The 27,986-nt window shown below is 41.4% G+C and overlaps 2 protein-coding genes and 6 non-coding genes across 9 annotated transcripts in view; 4 read left to right on the forward strand and 4 right to left on the reverse strand.

Annotated features, from left to right (window-relative positions):
• Positions 1–264: 264 nt before the first annotated feature.
• Positions 265–4,760, reverse strand: tsn (translin). The gene is made up of 6 exons (XM_061053114.1): positions 4,578–4,760; positions 2,635–2,728; positions 2,456–2,552; positions 2,042–2,157; positions 1,873–1,952; positions 265–1,788 (listed from the first exon to the last, which is right to left on the reverse strand). The coding sequence occupies exons 1-6, from the start codon at positions 4,641–4,643 to the stop codon at positions 1,558–1,560; spliced, it is 684 nt and encodes a 227-aa protein (XP_060909097.1). The 5' UTR covers positions 4,644–4,760; the 3' UTR covers positions 265–1,557.
• Positions 4,761–7,664: 2,904 nt separating this feature from the next.
• The window catches only part of LOC132986612 (protein FAM124A), a 33,684-nt gene continuing 13,362 nt past the window's right edge, over positions 7,665–27,986 (forward strand). For both annotated transcript variants that reach the window (XM_061053115.1, XM_061053116.1), the window contains exons 1-2: positions 7,665–7,927; positions 13,242–13,273. In XM_061053115.1, coding sequence (XP_060909098.1) covers positions 7,872–7,927; positions 13,242–13,273 — 88 coding nt within the window. In that variant the 5' untranslated portion in view covers positions 7,665–7,871. The remainder of the gene's footprint in view (positions 7,928–13,241; positions 13,274–27,986) is intronic.
• On the reverse strand, positions 23,010–23,082 carry trnav-aac (transfer RNA valine (anticodon AAC)). Its single transcript has one exon. It is a non-coding gene; the product is annotated as a tRNA-Val (tRNA).
• On the forward strand, positions 23,715–23,786 carry trnad-guc (transfer RNA aspartic acid (anticodon GUC)). Its single transcript has one exon. It is a non-coding gene; the product is annotated as a tRNA-Asp (tRNA).
• trnav-aac (transfer RNA valine (anticodon AAC)) lies at positions 24,957–25,029 on the reverse strand. Its single transcript has one exon. It is a non-coding gene; the product is annotated as a tRNA-Val (tRNA).
• Positions 25,662–25,733, forward strand: trnad-guc (transfer RNA aspartic acid (anticodon GUC)). Its single transcript has one exon. It is a non-coding gene; the product is annotated as a tRNA-Asp (tRNA).
• trnav-aac (transfer RNA valine (anticodon AAC)) lies at positions 26,910–26,982 on the reverse strand. The gene has a single exon. It is a non-coding gene; the product is annotated as a tRNA-Val (tRNA).
• Positions 27,615–27,686, forward strand: trnad-guc (transfer RNA aspartic acid (anticodon GUC)). The gene has a single exon. It is a non-coding gene; the product is annotated as a tRNA-Asp (tRNA).

Consider the following 27,986-nt stretch of genomic DNA (forward strand, 5'->3'; position numbering starts at 1 on the left):
TCTTTTGTGTTGTTCTAATCCCAGTGTTTGGAAAGGCCTTTAAGTGTGCCCGGGTGTGCACAACGGTTTTAACCACCTCCATGGACAGAGGGGGTCCCCAGTCTCCAGCACCCATGACCCCCAAAAATAGGCGCTAGAGACTGGGGACCCCCCCTTGTCCATGAAGGTGGCACACTTTACACCCTGCTCTAAGGTACCGGTGCCCCTCCTTATTTGTTTTTTTGTGCAATATGCCAAAAGTACAAAGTCTTACGACGCCAGAAATGCAGAACGTAAAAATATATTTACAGCCAAATGAAACATTTTAGGACAACTGATCCACCACACAGTATAAGTGGAATGCACTCATCAGCATCACTCCAGGAAACAAAAGCACTAATGGCAGAGATGGATTATGAATTATTTCTAGAAAATACATTTCAACTTTACTACAGCATGGAACTAAACACTAGAATGCAATGTTTACAAAAGGGAAAAAAAGAAGTAAACTAGAAAAATCTGAGAGCACAACACATGCAGGACATAATATGACATTCGGCCTGTTTTGCATTTGCTTGTAGACTTCCAGAGAAAAGCTTCATCACGTGACCAAAGCAATACTATGGCTTAACAGACATATTCATTGGCACCTTTCAGCAAGAGCTCGTTGATGTTGGACAAAAAAAAAAAAAAAAATTACAAAAGAAGGAATCTAACTAATCACAGAGTCGCTTTCAATTGTGCTCAGTGCATCTTGGTCATTTCTTTGGCTGTGCCTCTACTGGAGCCTCATTTGTAAAAGAAGTAAATAAGAGTAAGGTGCGCTTGATTCAACTCAAAACCAAGGCTTCTAATTAAAGTCAGAAACTATCAAAATCTGGTATCAGTGTTGTTCAACTGGTTGTTATTGTCTTTTGGGTTTGAGATTCGAATATGAAATCGATGCATCAGATATCTCTTCTATAAATGAGGCTCCTGGATCTCTGTTCGGATGCATAAACTTTTCAGCAATCAGAGTCTAAAGAAATACTACCAGGCATCAACTCAACACATTACAACTTTTGTTTTTGCAAAACAAATACCCACAAAATATAAGCTCGGCATGGTGGGAACACTCACGATCGAGGTCTCTCCACCTGCCTTCGTGAATGATTTAAACATCAATAAAATGTAAGAAAAAGTTGACATTTGCAAATTTGATGTGACAGTTGCATAATCAACTCAGTGAAAGAATAACACAGGAATACAGAAATAGAAACAACGGCAACCGGCAACAAAACTGAGCCTTCGATCTTAAGCCTCCGAACGAATGGTGCCAAACTTGGTCACCGTCTGTGCCAGCCTTCTGACAGACTGTCGTCCATTTAAAGCCCTTTCTCATGCTTGCCATCGCACAAACACACACTCATACACACACTCACACAGTCTGTCCTCGGCTGCTGGGGCCTCAGGTGCATCCCTGGGATTTGGCTTCCAGGTGGGTTAAGGGGCAGCAGCCGTGGAGAGGTCCCAGCCTGGGGGGGGGGGGGCGGCTACAGCATCCTCCTCCGTCTCCCACAGCCGGTCCACCTCTGACCTCTATTTTTCCACGGCGGACTCCTGCTCTTTTGCAAGCCCGCGGATGGATAGGTCGTACACCACCTCCTCGATTTTCTTCACGTCATACTTGAGGCCGTCGTAGCGTTTCCGCAGCGGGTCATTCTTCAGGTTCAGCAGGCGGAAACCCGAGTCAAGCTCGTTGATGAAGTTGGAGATGCGGAGCGGCCGGGTGTAATCTCCTGCTGTGACGCTGTTTACCGCTAGCCGTGACTTCAGGAAGAAACAGCGGCGTGAGTTAAAACACAACTTGCCTGTACAGTTTCCTGTGGCCATATCAATAAACAACACACTCACCAGTTCACTAGCCATGATCAGCACACCTGCCAGGTAGTCCTCTACATCCAGGTGAAAGCCTTTCTCTCGCACCACCTCGACTGTAAGGCGAAGAGAGCAGAGAGAGAAAGATTAGAAGATTAAAGCAAGTTTCCCTCAGCTAAAAATAAACTCACAAAGTGATACCTACTGCCAAGTATCTGAGCCACTTCCTCCCGGGTCACAAGCGCTTCACTCTCCAGGTAGACAACAAAGGCTGCTAAGAAAGCCAGGCGCTGCAGGACAAACCGCCAGTGTTCATGGAACCTAAAGATAAAAAGGATCAAATAGATCAGAGAAAGAGGGATTTAACACGTTTCACCAAGATAGTCCACTCAGTGAAAACTCTGATTTCCACAAAGTTCAGAGTATCTACATAAAGACAAACAATAAAGCAAGAAACAAAGATTACACATTCTACACTTCTGCTGATAAATTTCTGTTTCCCATATTGTCATAGTTTATTTTTTTTCCCAGCTAAACAGAAGTTTGGACCATACTCAAATTTAAACATTTAAATGGCAAAAATATATATATACAGTATACATATAGCAGTGTCTCCTACCTGTAGTACTGCTCCATAGGAAATTTTGTTTTGAGGTCTGCAATTTGTGTCCTGACGGTGCAGAACAGCTCCCGCACCTTCGCACATTTACTGGGAACTAATGAGAGAGGAAAAAAAATGCAATGTTTTTAAAAGATTAAAACGCTCAAATAATTCAGGAAAAGTCAAGCGATACTTACTTTCTTTGAATCCAGATGGCTGGTGGACACTTTGGAGTACTGTTAGTATTTCTCGGGCAGTCTGCTCCAATGTCTGGACCACTTTCCGGATATCCTAGATAAAAGGTCAACTCATTGTAAGTCTAATGAAGTGTTTTTTTATAGACAGATAGAGCAGGTGTCCCATACTGTATATGGTGGTCAAATCCTTGATGTGTTGGCATCATCATCAACTCCAACCTGACATTATTTAGTGCATATTATTTTCACTTTTTCTTCCCAACATTTCCTGTCTCTATTCAGCTGTCATTTCAACAATAATCTCAAAAAAAAGTTTTGTGTTAATACAATAAACCAGCTTTTCAATCAATAAATAATCACACCTGTAGGAGCTGTTTACTATTATTAACTAGAATTATTTGTTTAGTTATTCTAGATGTTTTCTTTATTTAAAATATATTTTTGATCATGTTTTCTTTTTGTAGTTGTGCATTTGGTTTATTTAGTTTTGCATAATTAAGTATTTTGTTTTGTTTGACATTTGGGTAACATTGTGGGCACCTGAGGTATAATAGGTAAGAAGGGAGTTAGAGGACCAGCATGCACCTGGGTGGGCCTATGTTTTTTCATTTTCTTTTACCTGGGTAAGAGAGGCAGCACCATGATTTTTATTGTTCCTTTTTTTGCACGCTTGCTTTCTGCAAAATAAACCATCGGAAACGCAGAACTTTTGAATGGACGATGGACTTCTTCCGCCTGCTACACAACTTCCCCATGGTGCGTCAGTGGCTTTTTGATTATGTTTGATACACGTTTTATTTCCATTTATTTCCCCCACAGACAGATAGCCACTTAGCAAACTCCTCTGACATGTCAACTGAACAGAATCTGTGCAATCCAAATTAAAACCTATTTAAAATATATATATATAAATAACTTATTTGTAGATGGCACGATAAAAAACGTGTATGAGGGAATATTTAATTGTGCTCGTGTTATGACATGATGAACGAAATATTATTATTTATTATCTGTGACATTAAAGACTACTCTTGCATATTTAGTCAGTGTGTATTAGCCAATTATAGACAGAGTAGGGAGGGTCATCAGAGAGGGTCTCTCTCTCTCTCTCTCTCTCTCTCTGCATATACAGTACATCATATTACTGCATGTATCTATCTGTAAATCTCAGTCACTAACCACCTACTTTCCTGGGAGCTCTTGAGCTCTCTTAGGCTCCTCAAGATCGTGGGTTGACGGCCTTTGTAACATAACAATGAGTAAGGTCTTTTACCTGCTTTATGTAACATAACAAAGAGTAAGGTCTTTTACCTGCTTTATGTAACATAACAAAGAGTAAGGTCTTTTACCTGCTTTATGTAACATAACAATAAGTAAGGTCTTTTACCTGCTTTATGTAACATAACAATAACTAAGGTCTTTTACCTGCTTTTTTGTAAAGTGTCTCGAGATAACACTTGTTATGAGTTGACATATACAAATAAAAATTGATTGATTGATTGATTCACCAATTATTGGGGGGAATTGCGTCATACAACTGATATTTTCAATTAATCAAAAGGTGTGAATCAGAGGGGATTTAGAAGTGGGGAATGTGGAAACTGAAAGACAAGTGTGTGTACTCAGTATACCTGCACTACACCACAGGTATTACACACCTTAAAGAAAACAGGTGAAGCGTCATGGCGCATGGATCAAAGAAAGGCGAGCAGCATGTCATCATTTATATTTTAAGAAAAGTGAAAACCCTTTTATGTAATCTTGTAAACATGAGCAAACATTATCTATCCTTATCAGTCATTTTAGGCTTTATCGCTCAACAAACCGGACTTCATTACAGTTTTGAAGCCATGTGAAAACATGAATTGTGTTTGTAAAGATTCTCCTTAGCTGCTAGCTAACGCTCCCTGAGAGCTAACGGGGAGGCAGGTGTTCATTCATACCTCTCGGACGTCCTGGTCGGCGCTCAGGAAGCCCTGAATATAACTGAACATCTCGGTGACTGACATTTCGGATACAAGCCAAAACGCTCCGGATTAAATCAACAAAGAATCGTCCTGCTGCTAATTCATAAAAACACCAACGTGCACGTCTCCTCCGCCTCTCCGTCCTTTGGGTGGCGCTGTGTGATGATGTCATCGTGTAAACGTTGTGTTGATTCCATTTCTTCCTGAAGATATGTGGCAAGATATTTCTACTTTTTTTTTTTTTTTACACATTATTTGTAATTTTTAGTTAGTTTAGTAACTTTTGAAGTTATGCAATGTTCAATTTAATATTTTATTATAAATGTCATTATATCCCTAACAAAGTGTTACATTCAATAATGTAAATTTACCGGGTCAAAATCCCAATTTTTTACTTCTCAGAAAGATTAAACATTAAAACAATTCAGATTGAACGTAAACTAAACTAAATGTAACTGTTTTGCTTTGTCGTTTTATATTGTTTTTTTAATGTCTTTTTTTATATTTTATTTGTAGTTTTTATCTTTTGTGCATAATACAAATAATACAAGGACATACAGGAACTCAAACAAACAAACAAACACGGCTCAGACATGTACATTAAAACATTTGGTGAAAACAAACCAAGTGAAAAGTAAACAGAAATTTCTTGCATAGCTGGCAGTCACTCAGTAAACCCAAACAGGCTGTGTATTAAGTCCCTTAAGAAGAGGTCCGTGGTGGTAACAAGGTGAGTTTTCAACCCACATCAGCTTTGTCCAAATGGGAAAGAGATGGGTCCCAGATTGCCAAGAATTTTTTTTTATCGAACTTGTCCTCAGGAAGTTTGAAGTTTTTCCATTCGTATGGCTGACATCATTTCAGAGATCCATTTTTGAAAAGAAGGTGGGGAAGACGACTTCCAGCCTGTCAGAATGAGTCTCTTAGCGATAATCATCCCCAGTGCTCGGGAGCATTGCAGACGTGAGGGAAGACTTTCAGTTAACTGTGAGCAGCCAAAGATTACAACTTCAGCATCTGGATAAAAGAGTTTGTGATAGGCCTTAGAGTACCAGTCAAATATTTTGGACCAAAATCCAGTGAGCAAAGGACAGGACCAGAAGGCATGAGTCAATGTGTCCTCTGAAACTTTGCACCTGTCACACAACGGGGAAACAGAAGAATAGAATCTATGCAACCTGAGTTTAGACTAGTGAAGTCGGTGGACCACCTTAAATTGAATCAGCTGGTGTCTACTGTTCACAGAGCAAGTGCGTTCACATTTGAAAGGTACTTCTGCCATTACTACAACAAAAAATATAATAAAGTAAAGTTTTAATAGCAAATTTACCATATTTATTTCTATTTCTAAGTTTAACACTACCTATTTGTAGAGTAAGTGTTTAGACGCCTTTTCATATTTATCTTCTGTCATTGTATACTTTGTGTTTTTTATATATATAAACATATTTTTAATGCCAATAAATCCCCTTTTGAATTGAATGAAGGTTGTTGTCCTATCTTTAGCATAGACTGTATGTAGGCACCTGGTACGACAACAACCTTACATCTCAACGGGGCGGGGACAGCTGTAGGGACTGTAGGATTCTAAGCCTGCTTTACCTTATTGATGGAGGCTGTGTGATTTCTTTCACTGTGAATAATTCTAAAGTTACAGCTCTTGATTTTGCTCTAAGAAACTGTTAATGCTGTAATGATACAAACAATGTATGGGTGAAATAAATCCTTAAGCTTTTGTTAGAATTGCTGTATTTGTGAGTAATAAACCCTTTAAAACGTATTAGAAACCTTTAAACTTTTAGAAGTGGCATTTTGACATTTAATCTGTTGTAAAATGTGATATAGGGGTGAAATAAACCTTTAAATCTGTTAGAATTTGTATTTTTATGTGGAAATCAAACTGATTTTTTAATTTAAATGTAATAAACCTTAAAACTGGTGCTAGAATTAGTGTTAGGTTATTTGAAGGAGTTATTTGTGCACTAGACCTTTAAAACAGTTTGAGTTGTTATTTTGGTGTAATACAACTTTAAACTGTTGTCAGTATTCATATTTTTTGTACAGAGCCTTTAAAACTCTTGTAAGAAGGGGGCAATTATAGTTTTATAGACCTTAAAATATGTTAGAATTCATATGTGGGTATACTTAGTAGGGAGTCCAGATAATTATATTGTAATATATTGTTAATTTTTACTTTTTGGGACTTCAGGGTCACCGTAAATTAATTGAATTGAATTGAATTGAATTGAATTGAATTCAAAAAACTTTATTTGTCCCCGGGGGGCAATTCAAAGGCACACAGAGCAGTAAATTAACAACAGTGCAGGTAAACGAAACATTTTAACCTAAATATAAAGTGTCAATTTAAATACAACTTAAAGCTTAAACTTAACTTAAAAATACAAAATATAAAAGAGTAGATATAAAGAGTACAGATATAAGTGGACAGTGATCGGACTAACAGATGTAAACAGATGTAACCATAACTATGTGCAGTAGTGACCAGATGTAAACAGAACTGTGTGCAGTAAACGAGAAATAAATATATATATACAGAGCTATGTGCAAGTAGGCAAATACTAAATGATAAGTTAATAAGGTGCATGGTGAATAATGGAACAACAGAACTAATATAAACAATATAACTGTAAAGGTAAAAATGAGATAAATAAAGTGACCGTAGTGCAATGATGGATAAGGAACAACAGGAATAAAGTAACCAGAACTGTATGAATACTGAAATAGAAAGGATAGAATAAAGTGATGTAGTGCATGAGACCAGATAAAGCAGAGGCAGTTAAGGTGGGACTTCAGGGTCACCGTAAATTAGCCTATAATTAACCTAACTAACTAACAAACTAATTAAATATAAAATGTGTGACAAAAACATCAAGTCTGCGGTTCAACCATAGACCAAATATTGGGGTTCAGGCTCATCCCATAGACTGGTTCAACGCAACACTGCCTTAGTTGCTGTTTCAAAGTCGTCCAGTAGGGGGCACTGTCGTCACTGCAGCCTCCGGCTCTGTAGACTCATAACATTGGGCTGACGCAGGGAAACAAGCAGTCAGCAGCCTGTTGCTCGAATTATAGTCAACCAGACTGCTTGTTTGCAGGTCAGGAGGTGCGACCTGCGCTTTAGTAAGCTATCTGCTCGTTAAAATTACTCTGTTTTTCAACCGTATTGTGATTTGGATAGTCCTGTTTTTTTTTTCGTGAACTCGGACTTTGAAACGATGAAGCCAACTGCCGTCCAGCAGAAACCCTGAGATGGAGAAAACCTCAGCAGAAGATGACTGTGTGGATTCAGGAGCCGAGACCGGAGGGTGAGTGAAGCAGAAGTCCCACTGAGATGTGACTGATTTTAAAACGTGTACGCAAGTGTTTGACGAGTGTTTGGGAACTTTTTGGGAACTTTAGACCTTTTGTTAAGAACAATATTGCCATAGTCGTTGATTATGTGTGCTTCACGGTGCATTAGCGGTAGATGTAAGCTAATTAAAAAAACCCACTTTTGACCCTTTGATGTTTTTCTTGCGTGTGTAAGGACATATCAGACACTAAATAATCCTAAAACATGTGCCGAATTAAAGCAAATATGGGTTAATGGAGACAAATTATGCTGGAAGAGCTGTATATAGTCTAACAAGGAAGATATCATGAAATAGACATTTTGTTAGATGGAGTTTGGTCCCTTGAATCTCAGAGCTCCATGTAGGCTAATTTATATTGTACAAAAAATGGCCCCTCCGTTTTGATTTTTTTTCTTCTATTTAGTTAAAGCATACCGTTTTAACTCAATCATCCATTAGGTTTACTAAATTCTGTCATGATATACAGACTATAATATTCTTAGGCTACTCATTCATGCAAACAGTCTTGGATTGCATGCCTGATTAAGCATTTGATGTCATGTCTTTTGGGGACATATGGAGGAGGTGTGATCCTAATTCTCCAGTGGAAAGTTAATCTTAATCACTTATCCTAATGAGAGTTCAGCTACACACATGCTGTACATGAGGAGCCTGATGCAAAAGTTTGACAACAGATTTATGTGACGACTGTATTGTTCCCTCTGTTTTCAGCCATAAGATGAACTACAGTTTCACCTGTGGTATGTCACTGCTTGGTGTTGTACTATGTAATGTGATGTAGTTGAGGATCTGTGTGTGTGTGTGTGTGTGTGTGTGTGTGTGTGTGTTTAAGTGACAGACTTTTACCCCTTTTACAACTATGTCCTTACCTAGGTCCTTCATTTATTAGAGTTTAGGTCTCATCTTTACAAGAGTTTAAGTACCAACTTTATCATGGCACTCTAATTAGCCATTGAGGACAATAATTTAGATATGACCCTCTCTGTTAACGTACACACGTGCTGTGAAAAATAACTATTTAAAGATAGCTATGTAATACTTCACCTATCCCGTTTTATTTTCTAGCATATGACTGTCTGAGTCACTGAGAATAAAGAAAAGTGTTAATGAACTAGATCTACAGAGCAATATTAATTATAATGTATTTTTTTTTAAATATTGGAATATTTGTTATTCCAGTAACTGCTTAAAAAGTATTTCTCTCAGTCGTAGAAACATAAGTTTCACAGATTTTAACTGTGTTATTTGGGGTATTTTAGACTTATATAAGATGTAAACATGCCAGATTAATTCTAAAAACTCATCTTTATCAGGCACCCTTTACTAGGCTGATGTAAAATGTGACAAACATGAAAAAAAGTCAAAAGGCTGTTAAATAGCAACTTTATGATAATGTATACCAGGCCATTTAACAGTGGTAAAGTAATGGTAAAGTATTCTAAGTTATGCCCTGTTGTCAGAGCAGTCTGTGACCGTGCTATTTCATTAGCCATGAACTGGAACCAAACATGTGTGTGTGACAGAGAGGGCGTGTGTGTGTGTGTGTGTCATGCGAAACGCAGAAAAGATCCCAGTCCAGAGTGTGAAAGGAAAAGCATGGAGCTGATAACCAGAGAACCACCTCCTCCTCTGCCTCAGTCCACTTCCTCTTCTGCGTCCACATCCACTGTTTTTTCCTCATTCTCCTCTCTGCAGAGCGTTTCTTTCATCCATCCTAAGATCACAAATGACACACTTCTATAGCATTATTCTACTTCAAAGATAAGAAAATGTTTAATTGTCTCTGATTGTTTTAAAGCCACTCAAAACCAACCCTTCTCTTATTAACGTGACAGGATTAGTTAAAAAGTGAGCTACTGTGGGGCGCTGGTATCGCAGTGGTCAGTGCGCGTGCCCCATGTATGGAGGCTACAGTCCTCCAAGCGGGCGGCCCAGGTTCAAATCTAGCCTGTGGCTCCTTTCCCGCATGTTGTTCCCCTCTCTCTCTCTCTGATTTCCAACTCTATCCACTGTCCTATCTCTCCATTAAAGGGCCAAAAAGCCTAAAAATAAATCTTAAAAAAAAGTGACCTACTGTATGCTTACAGCGTTGTATAGTGGACTCTCTTGCTCTGTCCGCCTCTTCCTACTTTTTCCCTCATGTCTTTAACCTCCTCAGACCCCTCCCCCCCCCTCACTCCCATCTGACAAGAATAGTGTCCCACTGTGAGGTGCATGTGTGAACAACCAACTCAGGAGGATTTCAGGGGCAGTCTACCTGAAATTTCCTCGACATTTTCAGCAATGCATAATATGTGAGAACATCTTTTTCCCCCCAAAGCACATGAACACACAGTGTCTAACTACTCCTGGGTGTCTGCACTACAGATTGTTGGCGCAGGACCTCACAGCCTTGTAGTTAAACTCAGCATATCCAACCTCACTTCTGTTATTTTTGTACGACTAGCTCATGAAAGTCATACGTCTTCCTATTGTTGTGAAGACCAGTCATGCAAAATGAGTGTCAGTGCAGAGTGTGCACTTGAAGGCAATAAGGAAAGACGAGTATGAAGGTGGTAAAAACTATTTGATTTGATGTCATCTCTCTGACTCATTCAGTTATTGAATGATACAAGATATTAGATTTTTTTGGAATGAAAGAATGTTTGGTTCAAGGTGGAACTATAACAAAAGAAGTGTCTGAAATACCTTGCTTACCCTAGCTCTATGCACTCTTGGCATAAACTCTTATGGTTGTGTCAATAATGACTTTTCTGGAAGAAGCACAAAACATTTACAGTGCCATGATGAAAGAGGTCATGTTAAAGATCACTGGTTAGGCATACATTTACTGTGATTTGAAAATGGAAAACGTTGGTTCATGTTCCATCTCCTAACATCAGTAATATTTTTTCTCGTTAAACCATGACCCAAACATAACAAGACCTTAGCTGTAGAAGCGGCAGGATAATATAAAATGCTCATGAGTCATTGCTTTGATTTATCACTTTATGTTTAGTTTCCCTCTCTCTCTCTCTCTCGTTTGGCCATTACATGGTGGGATATTTCTGTCCCACCATCTCAAGCATAATCGAAAAGGAGGCAACTGAGTCTGTTAATGTTAAAGATCTCTTTAAAGTTACTCGAGAGCTCATCAGGTCGCTCTGCAGTCAGGCGTTGTGTTCATAACCGGGCTGCTGTCTGTCTTCGCTTCACTGTCTGTTTATTGTCTTTGGACGGAGATGAAGCGAGGCAGCGTGGCCAGACTGGGAACGCCAGACGAGATGCTAACCGGCACGGCTGGAGGAGGCCTGCCAAACACACGATACCCTTTGGGAGCCATTAAAACAGACCTGCAACTGCCTCAAACTCTTCTCTATGGAGCCGTTAACCATAAAAAGAAAGACTGTTTTTTTATTTCCACATTTTGTCATTTTTCTCTCCGCATGCAGGGACAAGTCTATAAGTTTCACTCTGTGCTCTTTTTGTTGGAACCTTCCTGTCATTTATCTTCTGCTCAGTATATTTGTCTTGCCTTTCGCTCCCCGTGTCATTTTTCTCCCTCTCTTGTACCCAATCACCTTCTCTTCCTACCTTCCTCTGCTCATTTCTGCTTCCTCCCATCATCCCATCCACTCCTTTCTGTTCTCGGCTAATGCCCGTTAGTTAGATTAATAACGTCCTGCTGCAGGAAACAGACTCACTCCTCTGTTTCCTGCTGTCCTGTAGCTCCAGAGGCCTTATTAGTTTAGAGACAGGAGGGTATGTGAGGGGGAACTGTGTTCTCTGGTTGTCAGCTGACTCCTGTGGGACTAATAATCTCAGGTGATGTAGTAGACACGAGAGGCGAGGGTTTTTTTCACGGACGGTTCGGGGAATTATAGCATGTGTAGGATCCAGTTTAACTCGTCAATAAGTCTTGTTGTATGTGGGGAACATACGTCCTTCTTGTTTGTTCCCACGCAGATATTTGTGTAGTGGAAACGTCAGAATGTTTTTTTCTAATCCAGAGAATGTAGATGTAGTTAGCGGAGATCTAATTCTGCTTCTGTCAGAGCTCAAAGATGAGAGCTTTAGATTAGACATGTTCATTTCCTGACAGAGAATTTGCGTGTGTGTGTGTGTGTGTGTGTGTGTGTGTGTAGTGTGTAAGAAGTGAGAAAAGTAGTGTTGTTTCCTTAGTTTCAAAGTAATAGTTTGGAAATGGAAATTTGCTCACTTGAACATGTCCCAGAGGCTTTTAGAGTTATTTCTTGGATGATTGTTTAACCACAAATTACACTTCCGCTCTTCCAAACTATTGAATTATCTCTATAAACGTTAGCTAGTGTTTGTATTGGTAGAGCATTCCTATGCAAATTAAGTTGGCGCACTACTCACGTCTGATTCAAGGATTGTCACAACCAATACATTTTTTTCCAAATAATCCTCAATCGTGAGGTGTCACTACGATTATTTTTACTGCTCCTGATAAGAGTTGAAGCCTCACCGATCTTGAAGCTTAAGTATCAAACATGTTTGATATTTACGATTCCAGGTTGGGCTGCACCCAACGGAATATCTACAATAGCCAATGAGAGAGCAGATCACCTCCAGCTCGTACTGCAGATCGTATAAAGCCGTGCGTCTTCTCAGCCAGGATTTCACCTGTATTGGTTTTTTGTTTTTGATCGCGTGTGTCGAGCATTAAGTTCTGGAGAAGGGGAACATCTTGCCTGACTCTGATGCCTTGTAGGTTATTGTATCTGTATTGTATCTCTTTGGATGCAGCCCGGCTAGCTGTTTCCTGATTCCAGTCTTGGTGCTAAGCTAAGCTAAGCTATTCGCCTTCTGGCTGTGTATGGTATTCAGAAGTTCTCAATTCATACAAACAGTATGATATATTGTTAGGATCATTGTCATGGTTGATTAAAACGGGACAAATATAAGCTACTTAAGTATTAAAATCATCCATGAGCACAAAAATACTTATTTAAATGTATTTCCAGTAGAAGAAAACAGTTCTTTAGTAACTGTCTCCTGTGTTTAATCCCTTCAGTTAGATAGAAACGTTTGTGACCTTTCCAGTTGGACCTCTCCTGCTGTTTAGCCAGATGTCAGCACTTTATTTGAAATAGCAGTGTGTCATACTGTAAATCACGACGATTGTTTTTCATACTGTAACATAAACTCCTGTCTCCTCTCTCTGTTTTTTGTCCTCTTGTTCTCTTTCTCCCCCTCGCTCCGATCACACATCACCCCTCTAACACCTTTTTTTTCCTTTTTTTTTTCCTGTCGTCCTCTGCAGGTCTGATTACAGTCCCTTATCGTCAGCGAGCAGTAAGTACACAAACTGTGACATGACGCATCGCTAACAGTTATTCAAGCACACACAGCTCAGGCCCAGAGGGCATTATCTCCCTAAATCTCACGGACAAATTCAATTCACTTAAAGGGGAGGATTGTGTTTTTGTGTGCTTGTGTTTATTGGATGGTACGACCTACAGCAGATTTTGTGGAGGATTCTTTGTATTGCCGTGTCTTTTTTTCTCTCACCTTGTTGTACGTTTAATGAAATGGTGTTTATGCTAAACACTTCACAAAATGTTTAGCAATCAAGGTCATAGTAAACATTCGCATCTAATGGGAAAACAATGTAAGAACAAATGTATTACAGCCTTGGAAAGGATGTTAATAGCAATGGATGAGGCAAGTACAAACTAATATCTGCTGAATGTTCGAAGAAAAAACTAAAACGATTCAGATTTATGAAAGAAGGGTTTCTTCTGGCCGGTGGCCTGGTGGTTGGTGTGCACGCCCCACATGCGGAGGCCGTGGTCCTCCAGGCGGACGGCCGTGGGTTTGGCTCCTTTACCACAGATCGTTCCCCACTCTCTCTCTCCCCAATTTTTGACTCTATCTACTGTCCTATCTCGTTGGTAGAGGCACAGGAAGCCCCCCCAAAAAAAATATTTAAAAAGAAAAGAAGAAGGATTTCTTCCAATACATTTTTTATAATAAGGTCTGGGAAGGATCTCATTATCAGTTAAAACAAATGTAACATGATGTCACACATGCTTAAACTGTGGTGTGCCACTAAGTGGATCCAGTGTTGGTAGGTTTGGCTGTGATATTTATCAATCAAACATTTTACTCATCACGTTCATCGCTGAGATCACTGACACAAGTAAGACAGGAAAACAGTCGTGAGACGTAAACCTGGAGAAACAGTAAAAAGTGAATAATGAAATTATTATCCAAACTCTTCATTGTAAACATCCAATGCCGTTTAGAGATCAACGCCCTGCTTCACTTAACAGACTTACTCTGTGTTTGTTTGCACGATAATCTGGATAGTAATGAGGATAATCTGGATATTTTGACTGTTGGCTTGCATCCGACCTCGACTGATCGACTGACAGCTCGCGCATCTAACCCCGTCTGACTTTTTAGCGTTACCAATCAGTCGTTGCTGCAGCTTTAAAAATACTATTTGTGTTGTTGTTTTCTGGGGAAGGGGTGTGTGTGTGTGTGTACGCTGATACTAATATGATGTGATATTGATGACAAAGATTTAAAATGTGATGTTCTGACACTTGCTCTTTCATTGCAAAATTTAAGTTTTCTTCCTAATGAAAACTACTGCTCAGAATTAGACAACAGCTTTCTATGAGTAACACATCAGCGTCTTTGTAAGTGCTTGTGCTACTTGAACTCTGAGGTTGCAACATGCTGCTGTGTTAGCCGCCTTGTGCTTACGTTTGCACGCTGTCTGAGCAGTCAGTTAAAAACGTGTCTGCAACGGTCATGACCTTGCTCCAGTGTAGTTGCCAGGCCTTTCACAATGGGGGGATTATATCCATTATTAGCCCATTAATCTGGTCTGCAGGAAGCTGCGTTATCCCACCAGCACCACACCCGGGAGCCAGGGACCGAAGGACCACATATACACACACACACAGCTACACACACTTTCACGCAGACACACACTGTGATGCTGCAGTGCCTGGTTTGGTCTTCCCCATCGTGTTTTTCCGTTGTCTTTCCTGCATCAGCGGAGCTTCTGCCAACTATTGTCTCTGTCCCCTGTGGAGGTCAGGACAGGGAGAAAACAGGCACTGGCACATTGACAGAAAAAACACAAACTGTGAAAACAAAGGAAAGTGTGACCACATTTAGGAAGACACTACTGGAATACAACATTTCAAGTTCTTATACTTGAAAACTAGGGAAAATGCAAACAGTTAAAGCTGTACAAAAAACAACAACAATACAGCAAAGATTAGCAATATGTTTTCACAGTACTATACTGATTCTCCCGTCCCTCACCTGGACACATTATATTGATGAAATGTAAATTCCTTAAATTCTTGTAATCTCAACGACCTCTGCACACGTTGTTCGGCTAGCACACTCCTAGACTCTAAAGCTAATCCATATCCCATGATTTAGATTAATTTAGATAATTTAGATTAACATGCTCTCTGTGTGGAGTGGGGAATATCCAGAGTAACAAGGTAGCTGTTCTTGGTGAGACATGTTGCTGTCAATTTATTAAAATGTGACTTTTAAATGCTGTTAGCACCACAGACATAATGACAATCACTTGGTTTACTTACAAGGATAGAAGCGCACCTCTAAACAGATGCAGTTTCTTAAATCGTTGGCAGATTTTGTAATCTGGTTTCGAGGTGAACTGACTTTAAATCGAAGTCATAAGGTACCATATCATGTGGAGATAAAACATTAAAAGTCTAAACAGGTCTATGCATGGGTGTGACTGACTTGAAACTAGGGTTGTGATGATAAATTAAAACCTAAGTATTATACGTATGAAGATGAAACAAGAGGACATGGCAGGAGTCTTAGTGTCACCAAAATGTTTGAAAATTAACGTCCAAATCCTGCTTTTTCTTTTTGTAATTGCACTTCCGGGGCTCAATATTAGTCCGTGAAAAAAAACCCATATCTACAGACAGCCGGGTAACACAAAAAGAAGCAGTCTGAGTTCATTTGTCAAACTGAGTCTCACACTAATGATCACAGCAGAAAGGAGGGACAGATGGATGCCAACTGCTGTGCTGACAGACTCTCTAAAGATGTGGAAGGACAATACGAGAACTCATTTATCTCAGCGCTGTGTGTGGCTGCTGTTTTCGTCCTGTGTGTGTAGTCATGCATGCCTATATGCACATGTGCACTGATGAGTTCATCTTCAAAGGTGCATGCAGCATTGGTCTCCTCAGAAGTATATTTAGTTTCTGGTTCAGGGGGTACTCCTGTTTATACATGTGGTTTAAACCCCTGTCCTTTGACCTCAGCTCAGACCAGCCATAAGCCCCCCAGAGATAGACTGATATCAAGTCACACCACCAGCGTCTATTTGACCGAGGTCGTACTCTAATGCTGGGATCCAGTAACAGAAGCTACAGAATTATAATGCCATTTGTTTTTGTGCACAATGAGTCTATTACGGTTAACTACTTAAAGACCTTGGTGCAGGTCACGGCAATGCATTTGTACTGTAGTTCCAATACTTTTGTTAACATGTAATTTTCCCTATAAGAATGGTGGTGGTGGGAGTGTCTCAGGAGGCAGAACATGACATATAAAGAACGCTGCAAAAGTCACAGATGGCAAGATGGCAGACAAAGTAAGAGAGTAGTAAAGTGGAAAAGAACTGAAGTGCATTAAAGAGGCTAAAGCAGTCTCACTAAAAGCATGAACTTCCCATTGGTTTTGCAAAGGCTGCATGATATGCACTTCTTCACTCAGCCCACTATAGCAGTACATTTTCCTGAACATTATCTGCAGTGTTCACACATCTCAACCCTACTTCATACGAAAATTGTATTCTGAGGCTGGCAGAAAGAACATTCCAGATGTAGTTGGGATGAAAAATTTGGCCATTTGCATTCACACATGCAGTTCCCATAGAATATGTTTGGACAATCATGTGTAAAAAGGGCATATGTCCCATCCCTGACAACACTGTTTCCCACTGAAGACATTCATTTATTGAGAAGAACTTTAGTAATATACGTGTGATAGTCACTATCTTTTGCCAAGTGAGTTAACACAATGTTGATGAGACTAAGGTTTACTCTTGGAAGACCTTGCACATGCAGTTTTTCTTGGTAGTACCATTTTGGTGTTGGGTATTCCCCGGAAAAAAAGTGAAAGTGGTGCCTATCACAAGGCAGTTATTGATCCCAAGGAGAGCGTAAGCAGCAGCGTTGTAGTGTTTTAAGGAAGTTTTTACAAATAAGAATGATAAAAAGAAATGCTCACTCCCTCGAGGTGAATGTTCCTGAATATTACCTGCTGTTTTCACACATCAGTTCACTTCTCACGTCGACTTTTTGTTTGTCAATGATAGGAATGAAGTCCACACATCCCTCATGCACCACGCGGTGACAATGTTGGGAAATTTTCAGGAGTGCAGTGCATGTGTGAAAGGAGCTTTAGACGGTCATTATGTCACTTATATCATGGTTAATGCATTGTTAAAGACTGAAGTCTTGAATATGGAAAAGGTGAGTCCATATTTCTGACTTTAGTACCAAAGCCACATCTGCATTAGGAAAATGTAGCTCAACTCTCACTGGAGTCTTAATATTGTGTGTTTAATCAGTCATACATGCAAAGATTTGTACTGTGTTTTATCTAGTTAAGAAATGGAAAATGACATGCAACATCAGCAATGAAAAACTAAAAGCTAATCTGTCTTTCATGCCATCTGCAGCTGCTCCGCGCTGCGTCTTTAAATGTTTTCAATAGAAGGTAAAAAGGTTTTGATTCAAGAGGCTTCAAGAGTCCCGCCCCAAACGCTTTATCACATCACCTCAGTTTCTATTGGTCACAGCAGATGAGTGTCCATTCAATCTAAGTGACCCATGACCCTGCCCCCAATGCTTTTCTGCGTGTTTGTGTGTGTGTGTGTGTGTGTGTGTGTGTGTGTGTGTGTGTGTGTGTGTGTGTGTGTGTGTGTGTACATGTATGTAACACAGAGGGGGTCGGCTGCCTCAATAATGAGTGTTTTGGGGGCCATGAAGGGGGAGTTTAAATTACAGAGAGGTCAGGCTGTACCAACAGAAAGACGCAGAGCACAGACACCAATACACTAACAGAGACATAAACATTCATGCATGATTTGTCACTCTTGTACGTCTTTAAAATATACTGGTAGATTAATTTATTACTCGCAGATGTAGACTCATGAAAAGTTACGCCACGGCTAGGATCCAAAAAGAGAAAAACTTGGATGAAAGATGAGACACATTCAGGACATCCAAATTTTTTAATGTAATGGTAAGCAAAACAAAGACCGTGAAATCTTTTCTTCCTGAGAAAGACTTCGAGAATGAAGGGAAGATTTCCAAAACACAGAAAAGAAAAATCGTGTATCAGCATATTGAACAGTTGAGTGAGTCTTTTGTACCACAGAGGCAGAGACAGGATGGATAGTCTAAGGATAGCAGGTTGATTGGGCTGTCACCAGCAGATGTTAACTCGCTGAGACAAACACGTATTCAGATGTGAACAAATGTTTCTGTTTTTTTACAGAAGTCACGCAAAAGTGTTCAATCATTAACAGGTTATTTAAATTAAATACCATTTTTGTATTGATCGATTTGAGTTGGTAGCATCAACAACAGTTGTTTCCAAATATCTGGTCAGATTTTTAGTCTTATTTACTCTTTGTTTGATCAGATATGTTCTAATTAAAGATTTAATATGTATAATTTTTACACCAACATTTCTAAATTAATTAAAAAATGGCCAGAGAAATCCGTAATTTTATAGTTGTAAAGGTCCGTGTCTTGTCGTAGCTTCTGCAATCACAGGGTCGCCATGACAGGCACTTCATGTTTATTGTTGCCAAGGAAACACAGGATGTTACATCAAAGACCGCTGCACAAGGAAACGGGAACTGCTACTGAAAGCTGCTGTACAATGCTGTGATAAAAACATGATGTAAAATAATACTTGGATCCATCGCCGATAAACCCCTCAACTCTGAAACCTTCTTTATAAAACATGAACAAGTCTGTTAATTAATGAGGGTATTAAAGGAAAATGAATTGCCAACTATTTTGACTGTTAATTAATAATTTCTTCTTATGTTGGACATTAAAGCTTTTTTTAGATATGATTTTAGGCTCTGGAAGATTTGTACTGAACATTGCCCCCAATCTTTTATAATCGTTATTATATAATCGAGTAAACGGCGGACGAAATCAATAAAACAGGAAAATAATGGGCATTATTAGTCAATAACAACAGTAGTTACTGTATAAGTTGCAGGCAGAAAAACAAAGGTACTTGTTCATGGAAGACCTCTTCTTCAAAAACCTTAATTAATTTTAGAAGAAAGAAGATCCATGCACTAAATACAGTGACACTATTCACCCAATCCAACTATTCTTGGGGTGCCCATTAGCTGATGAGTATTTGTATTCATTTTATTTGTAATGGGGGCATCGATGGCTCTATGGTAGAGTTGGTCATCTTTCAGTTGGAAGGTTGGCTGTTTGATCCAAGCTCCTTCAGTCCACATGTCGAAGTGTCCTTGGGCAAGACACTGAACCATCCTTAGTGCGGATGGTTGAATGTGATGTAGTGTAAATGCGCTCAAACTGTCTTTGAAAAGATTCATACATATCTTCCATAGACGTGTGGCCTTTTTAGAGACTTCTAGCTATGGTCCTGAAGTCGAGTGTTGCAGTGAGAAGAAGTTTAACCTCGTGGAAATCATAAAACCATTTTCTGTAGACACACCATAGGGTTACTTTGATACAAATACACTTCATTTCCAGTGGATACTGTAAAAAAAAAACGTGTAGATTCTGGGTTGCACACAGTAAATGTGAACAGGCTACATATGGGAACATTAAGGTTGAATTGCAGGCTGACTTTGTATAGCTTTGATATGATTATGGGACAGTAAACAGAGAGGCTGACATCAATTTGATCAAATTAAAAACAGTCACATTTAATCTTTTGTGCTTTCATAAGCAGTTTGACTAAAGAAGGCTGACTGCCAGAAGAAATGACAACACTCTCACTGCAAAGGTTATTACACAATGTAAATAGATTGAATGTTTTTTTTTCTGGTAATTAAAAGAATGAAAAATCAAGTTATACTTTGAGTACAACAAGCCTTTGTAATTTATCTGCATCTGTATCTCGAAAGATATTAATCATGCTGGTTGTAGTGTGTTCCAATCGTCAGCAGTCAATGATGAGTTTTCACCACCAAAAGTGAAACCTGGGTTATCCAGACTGCCCATTCATCCAGGACTGCTTGAGGCTCTGCTCTTGTTTATTCAGCTCAGACAGGCAGCAGATTAGCAGAACCAGAAACACGTGTGTATACAAGTCACTGTGAATCTGCGCTCCAAATTGTGTCCACGACGCATGCTGTTCTTTATCAGGCAGTGGATTAAATACCTACTGGTGACAGAGCAGGAGCCTTTAAAGTTTCCCTTCCTTAACTGAAGTCATTGGAGATCTGCTATGCTTTAAAGCAGTGCTTAGAACTAGGGACGTGCAAAATCACCCACGCTTGTCAGCACCAGAAATGCAAGTCAGTTGAACACATTTTTATTATTTTGGCTTTGGATGTTGGTCAAATGTGCTTAAACTGCAACACAGCAGCCTGCCACTAACCAGGGCTGTAGCCATAAACTGGCTGTAGTTCCAGTTTAAATTTTCATCAAATCAACTCAGAAATGAGTCGGCTGGGACAATCCCAACTTAGAACAGTAGTGTGTAGTAGCGCTGGGTATCATAATACAGAGGCCACGATACGATACATATCGAGATATTCATTGATTTTGGATTATAATCATGTCCTTCGCAGAATTCGCTACAACAGCTATGCTTTAATGTTGGGAATAACAGCAGAGGCATACGGACCCTACAACTTGAAATACTTCAAATCAGGTCCTTAGAGATCCCAGAAATACATTTAAATATTTAAATCCCAGCGCTATGCACCACAGGTCTTTCAAAACTGTCATCACAGCTTTGCAGCCATATCGATTCTGTAACACTGCATTGATACATGTATTTGCAAGGAGCACATGACGATATATTTCCATATATATCCAGTGACTAGGTGTATGGGCTCAGAAACTACAGGATCACCCATCAGGACATAAATTGAACATAAAATGACAATATAGACCCCCAACTTGAGCCACGAGTTGAGTCTGTTTTACAAAAAGATGTGTTGATAAATGCATAGTTTAACTCCTAAATTTCAAACAACAGTGTCAGCTGTAGGCTCTTGTTTTACCTCAAAACTAACTCACAACTTTATATGCAGCAGAATGTGTTTTCTACCTCACACCTGTAGCAACTATGATGGAAAAAGTGCCATTTAAAGGAAAAGTGGGCTTTTTTCTGACACGTAAAGTATGTTCAAAATACAAACAAGCTCCATACAGGTTTTGACTGTTTATTTAAAGGATGACAGAATAATCCAATATAAAAAGCAAATAATGCCTTGAAAAACGACGAAACTATAGAAACCCTTTTACCCTCTTACTTGCCAAGAGGTACAAATAATGTGAAACCACTCCCAATAATGAATTACCAGAGCCATGAATGGATTGCAATGTAACAAATAGTAATCACAGGTAAAATAATCATTATGGCTCAAACAGCACCATTAAAGTGTTTGCTACCTCTACCTTTCATCAGCTCTGCCTTTTATTCACACTCAGACACTTGGGGAGATGATGACGCACTTGTCTGTTTTAAGTGCACTGCTGAGTGTCCTTTCCCAAGCCAAACCACAAGCAGTGATGTCAGCCAAGGCACTCGCAGCACAGTTAGTTTGAATCCCACCTGATGGAACAAGGACCACCCGTAACTGCTCAACATAAACCAAAACACACGCACACTCCTGGTGCTTTCTCCCTTGATGATCGTAGGATAAGATCCAGTCTGTGCCATAAGGCTGCTTGGATTAAGTGTTACCAAATGTGCGTTGTCTATAGAACAAGTGTTGAACTACAATCTGTGATCGCAGCCGAATTTGCTGCAGTCAGCTATTTATTAACGGTTTAATTGAAGTCATTTGTCTGTCAGTCATGTTGTTGGCCCTTTATGGTAATGAGTTTCTGAGTGAGCGCCTTCTGAGTTCACATTCAGTGCAGTCTGAAAGTGGATTCACAGTGAAATGTTTTCTGCACTGTGGGATTAAAATCAGATGATGAATATGAGGTGTTGGTTAGTGGAAGATTTTTTGGGTTGCACTTGATTCCTAGTAAACTGGAACCTATACAAGACTGTAATAGGGACAGGTAAATCGAGGTGATTGTTGTTACCGGTATCGATACAGACACTACTTGGTGGGAAAAAATAAATACATGACATGAAAGATGTCGAATGGAGGAAAAATTAAGGAAATGGGCCAAGGAGAGAAATTCATACATGGTAGGTAAAAGAAAATGAGAAATTTGCATTCTGACATTTCAGTCCCTCTCAGCTGTACTCATCATCAAACCCCACACCATGGTTCACACAGTGCTCCAAACATTGTAAGGTTGCCTGAGTATTGGACTGGGCACAGTCTGATTGTTACACTCCTAGCAAGCTCAGAGCGACAGACAATATTTCTGGACCTCGACACAAGCTTTGAAGAACATCCTGGCCATGACTACTGATTCTGTGTGCTGGTCATCTATAACAGTGTAACTAGCTACTCGAGACACCAGCATGGAGTTGGGGTGGAGAGATTACATTTACCACCTGATTGCTCCCTGCCGGAATAAGCAGATATGTTCTGAGAGATTAACATAAGGCTATGTAGTCGTCAGATGAGAGCAGATAGGTTCCAGGTTTGCCTCCGGGAGATGCCCAGCGCCTCTTTTGTTCTCAACTTTGATGGACTTCCTGCGTATAAGCCAGGTCCCCTAAAATGCCATTGGTAATTGCTATTGGGCTACAAACGGTGACCTGAATGCCTGTGAAAAGGGACATGTGGTCCCTGCGTGAGGATTTAGCAGTCAAGCGGACGTGTCCGCCAAAGGAGATTATCCACAGCAGAAAAGTAACAGCCACTTGTTTCCGCCCGGTCTCGAACCGGGGACCTTTCGCGTGTTAGGCGAACGTGATAACCACTACACTACGGAAACTGACAAAAGGCTCCTCGTGGTCATTCGTCACGTAGTCGACCTGCTTTCTGAATTCAAACGCTTCAAATGCTAAAGACAACCGGTTATTCAGAGTTGACTTTTCTACCTGCTGATGGTTATGCACCATGAACGACAAAACTACCAAGCAGGAACAAACACCACGTCATTCTGCACAGGTGACAATATGGTTACTTTCAGGATAAAAGCTAAAGAGAATGGAAAGGTAAGATGTATGCGATACACTGCAGCTCAAATGGACATAACTATTGGAAATGGACGGGGTGATTGAAGTTGCTGGTTCCTGTCTTTTGCCGTCATCAACCAATGTGTTCACTGTGCTTTATATCAACACGACACGTCATGTTTGGACAGAGTTGAGTCAGAGATAGTGATTCCTCGCATGCACTCAGTCACCGGCGACTGCTGATGCAGCACGGGAAGGACTTAACCCAAAATTTGTGGAACTTTCACCACTTAACTCTGTTAGCGAAACTCTGCCTACTGGACCGGCTGTATTTTATATATCGGACCCTGAAGTTGGACATGCTTTCCTCAGGTTCTCTGTATAGTCCTGGTAAATGCTGGAACCCTGCCATCAGCCCGTTCACAAGCCAAAAGCAGCACCACAGAAGTCCTCGTTAGTATAGTGGACAGTATCTCCGCCTGTCACGCGGAAGACCGGGGTTCGATTCCCCGACGGGGAGAAATATTTTTTCTACCAGCAGTCCCTTTACTTGCCACCTAGGGGCGCGGTCACACTGGTCGTCTGTACCGTGCTGTACCCAAGCACGATTGCCCCCCCTCCCAGCGTGGGAATGGCGCAGCAGGGGGGCAATCGTGCTTGGGTACAGCACGGTACAGACGACCAGTGTGACCGCGCTGTACCCAAGCACGATTGCCCCCCTGCTGCGCCATTCCCACGCTGGCCGGCATGGCCCGCGGCCATACTGGCCCGGACTAACCATGCTTAAGCACGATTACCTCTTGTACATAATGTCGTAATACAACACATGCACGCTTTATGTTATTATGAAGCGTGCTCAGTTTACAAACAGGCGGACGAGAGAGAGAGAGAGAGAGAGAGAGAGAGAGAGAGAGAGAGAAAGAGACGCGCAGTCGAGTCCCCGTCTGCACATCAGAGAAAAACACAGAGCATTACAGCTACTTTACTGACTTTGCGGCTTATTTTAAGCCATTTTAATCAGACACAGCCATAAATAAATAAAAAAATAAAATAGATGCGCGGACGCCCGCACATCTGAGAACAACACAGAGAACATGACAGCTACTTTGTGTCTTATATTGTGTCATGTTAGTCAGATACAGACATGAAACTCTGGATTCCTCCATAATGAAGGCTGTCAGCGTTGTGTACCCGCGAGCTTGTGCTCGTGCATGAAGTGTACCGTGCCGAAGCACACCTCTCCAAAGTGTGCCAAAGCCAAGGAAGTGTACCGTGCCTGAGCACGATACGGAGCGGTCACACAGGCCAAAGGAACTGGACTTTAGCATTGAAGCGTGCTTGGGCACGGTACGGATGGCCAGTGAGACCGCACTCTAAGAAAGGGGCTTCACGCTAGCCCTACTCTCAAGCTGAGGTGAGGTGAGGAAAAGTTAACTCTCTGTACCTCTAAGGAGGAAAAATGAAGGAAATGGGCCAAGGAGAGAAATTCATACATGGTAGGTAAAAGAAAATGAGAACTTCCTGCATATAAGCCAGGTCCCCTAAAATGCCATTGGTAATTGCTATTGGGCTACAAACGGTGACCTGAATGCCTGTGAAAAGGGACATGTGGTCCCTGCGTGAGGATTTAGCAGTCAAGCGGACGTGTCCGCCAAAGGAGATTATCCACAGCAGAAAAGTAACAGACACTTGTTTCCGCCCGGTCTCGAACCGGGGACCTTTCGCGTGTTAGGCGAACGTGATAACCACTACACTACGGAAACTGACAAAAGGTTTCTCGTGGTCATTCGTCACGTAGTCGACCTGCTTTCTGAATTCAAACGCTTCAAACGCTAAAGACAACCGGTTATTCAGAGTTGACTTTTCTACCTGCTGATGGTTATGCACCATGAACGACAAAACTACCAAGCAGGAACAAACACCACGTCATTCTGCACAGGTGACAATATGGTTACTTTCAGGATAAAAGCTAAAGAGAATGGAAAGGTAAGATGTATGCGATACACTGCAGCTCAAATGGACATAACTATTGGAAATGGACGGGGTGATTGAAGTTGCTGGTTCCTGTCTTTTGCCGTCATCAACCAATGTGTTCACTGTGCTTTATATCAACACGACACGTCATGTTTGGACAGAGTTGAGTCAGAGATAGTGATTCCTCGCATGCACTCAATCACCGGCGACTGCTGATGCAGCACGGGGAGGACTTAACCCAAAATTTGTGGAACTTTCACCACTTAACTCTGTTAGCGAAACTCTGCCTACTGGACCGGCTGTATTTTATATATCGGACCCCAAAGTTGGACATGCTTTCCTCAGGTTCTCTGTATAGTCCTGGTAAATGCTGGAACCCTGCCATCAGCCCGTTCACAAGCCAAAAGCAGCACCACAGAAGTCCTCGTTAGTATAGTGGACAGTATCTCCGCCTGTCACGCGGAAGACCGGGGTTCGATTCCCCGACGGGGAGAAATATTTTTTCTACCAGCAGTCCCTTTACTTGCCACCTAGGGGCGCGGTCACACTGGTCGTCTGTACCGTGCTGTACCCAAGCACGATTGCCCCCCCTCCCAGCGTGGGAATGGCGCAGCAGGGGGGCAATCGTGCTTGGGTACAGCACGGTACAGACGACCAGTGTGACCGCGCTGTACCCAAGCACGATTGCCCCCCTGCTGCGCCATTCCCACGCTGGCCGGCATGGCCCGCGGCCATACTGGCCCGGACTAACCATGCTTAAGCACGATTACCTCTTGTACATAATGTCGTAATACAACACATGCACGCTTTATGTTATTATGAAGCGTGCTCAGTTTACAAACAGGCGGACGAGAGAGAGAGAGAGAGAGAGAGAGAGAGAGAGAGAGAGAGAGAGAGAAAGAGACGCGCAGTCGAGTCCCCGTCTGCACATCAGAGAAAAACACAGAGCATTACAGCTACTTTACTGACTTTGCGGCTTATTTTAAGCCATTTTAATCAGACACAGCCATAAATAAATAAAAAAATAAAATAGATGCGCGGACGCCCGCACATCTGAGAACAACACAGAGAACATGACAGCTACTTTGTGTCTTATATTGTGTCATGTTAGTCAGATACAGACATGAAACTCTGGATTTCTCCTTAATGAAGGCTGTCAGCGTTGTGTACCCGCGAGCTTGTGCTCGTGCATGAAGTGTACCGTGCCGAAGCACACCTCTCCAAAGTGTGCCAAAGCCAAGGAAGTGTACCGTGCCTGAGCACGATACGGAGCGGTCACACAGGCCAAAGGAACTGGACTTTAGCATTGAAGCGTGCTTGGGCACGGTACGGATGGCCAGTGAGACCGCACCCTAAGAAAGGGGCTTCACGCTAGCCCTACTCTCAAGCTGAGGTGAGGTGAGGAAAAGTTAACTCTCTGTACCTCTAAGGAGGAAAAATGAAGGAAATGGGCCAAGGAGAGAAATTCATACATGGTAGGTAAAAGAAAATGAGAACTTCCTGCATATAAGCCAGGTCCCCTAAAATGCCATTGGTAATTGCTATTGGGCTACAAACGGTGACCTGAATGCCTGTGAAAAGGGACATGTGGTCCCTGCGTGAGGATTTAGCAGTCAAGCGGACGTGTCCGCCAAAGGAGATTATCCACAGCAGAAAAGTAACAGACACTTGTTTCCGCCCGGTCTCGAACCGGGGACCTTTCGCGTGTTAGGCGAACGTGATAACCACTACACTACGGAAACTGACAAAAGGTTTCTCGTGGTCATTCGTCACGTAGTCGACCTGCTTTCTGAATTCAAACGCTTCAAACGCTAAAGACAACCGGTTATTCAGAGTTGACTTTTCTACCTGCTGATGGTTATGCACCATGAACGACAAAACTACCAAGCAGGAACAAACACCACGTCATTCTGCACAGGTGACAATATGGTTACTTTCAGGATAAAAGCTAAAGAGAATGGAAAGGTAAGATGTATGCGATACACTGCAGCTCAAATGGACATAACTATTGGAAATGGACGGGGTGATTGAAGTTGCTGGTTCCTGTCTTTTGCCGTCATCAACCAATGTGTTCACTGTGCTTTATATCAACACGACACGTCATGTTTGGACAGAGTTGAGTCAGAGATAGTGATTCCTCGCATGCACTCAATCACCGGCGACTGCTGATGCAGCACGGGGAGGACTTAACCCAAAATTTGTGGAACTTTCACCACTTAACACTGTTAGCGAAACTCTGCCTACTGGACCGGCTGTATTTTATATATCGGACCCTGAAGTTGGACATGCTTTCCTCAGGTTCTCTGTATAGTCCTGGTAAATGCTGGAACCCTGCCATCAGCCCGTTCACAAGCCAAAAGCAGCACCACAGAAGTCCTCGTTAGTATAGTGGACAGTATCTCCGCCTGTCACGCGGAAGACCGGGGTTCGATTCCCCGACGGGGAGAAATATTTTTTCTACCAGCAGTCCCTTTACTTGCCACCTAGGGGCGCGGTCACACTGGTCGTCTGTACCGTGCTGTACCCAAGCACGATTGCCCCCCTGCTGCGCCATTCCCACTCTGGCAGGCATGGCCCGCGGCCATACTGGCCAGGACTAACCATGCGCCTCTTTTGCTCTCAACTTTGATGAACTTCCTGCATATAAGCCAGGTCCCCTAAAATGCCATTGGTAATTGCTATTGGGCTACAAACGGTGACCTGAATGCCTGTGAAAAGGGACATGCGGTCCCTGCGTGAGGATTTA

Source organism: Labrus mixtus, chromosome 13 (genome assembly GCF_963584025.1).
Source record: "Labrus mixtus chromosome 13, fLabMix1.1, whole genome shotgun sequence".
Classification (NCBI taxonomy): domain Eukaryota; kingdom Metazoa; phylum Chordata; class Actinopteri; order Labriformes; family Labridae; genus Labrus; species Labrus mixtus.

What these genes read in the sequence shown, in the direction of transcription:
- tsn (XM_061053114.1), bottom strand. Translation starts at nt 4,643, where the DNA reads ATGTCAGTCACCGAGATGTTCAGTTATATTCAGGGCTTCCTGAGCGCC. An exon ending in CCGACCAGGACGTCCGAGAG is followed by an intron (nt 2,729 to 4,577) that starts GTATGAATGAAC and finishes CCTTTTATCTAG; the next exon opens with GATATCCGGAAAGTGGTCCA. An exon ending in CCTATGGAGCAGTACTACAG is followed by an intron (nt 2,158 to 2,455) that starts GTAGGAGACACT and finishes TTTTATCTTTAG; the next exon opens with GTTCCATGAACACTGGCGGT.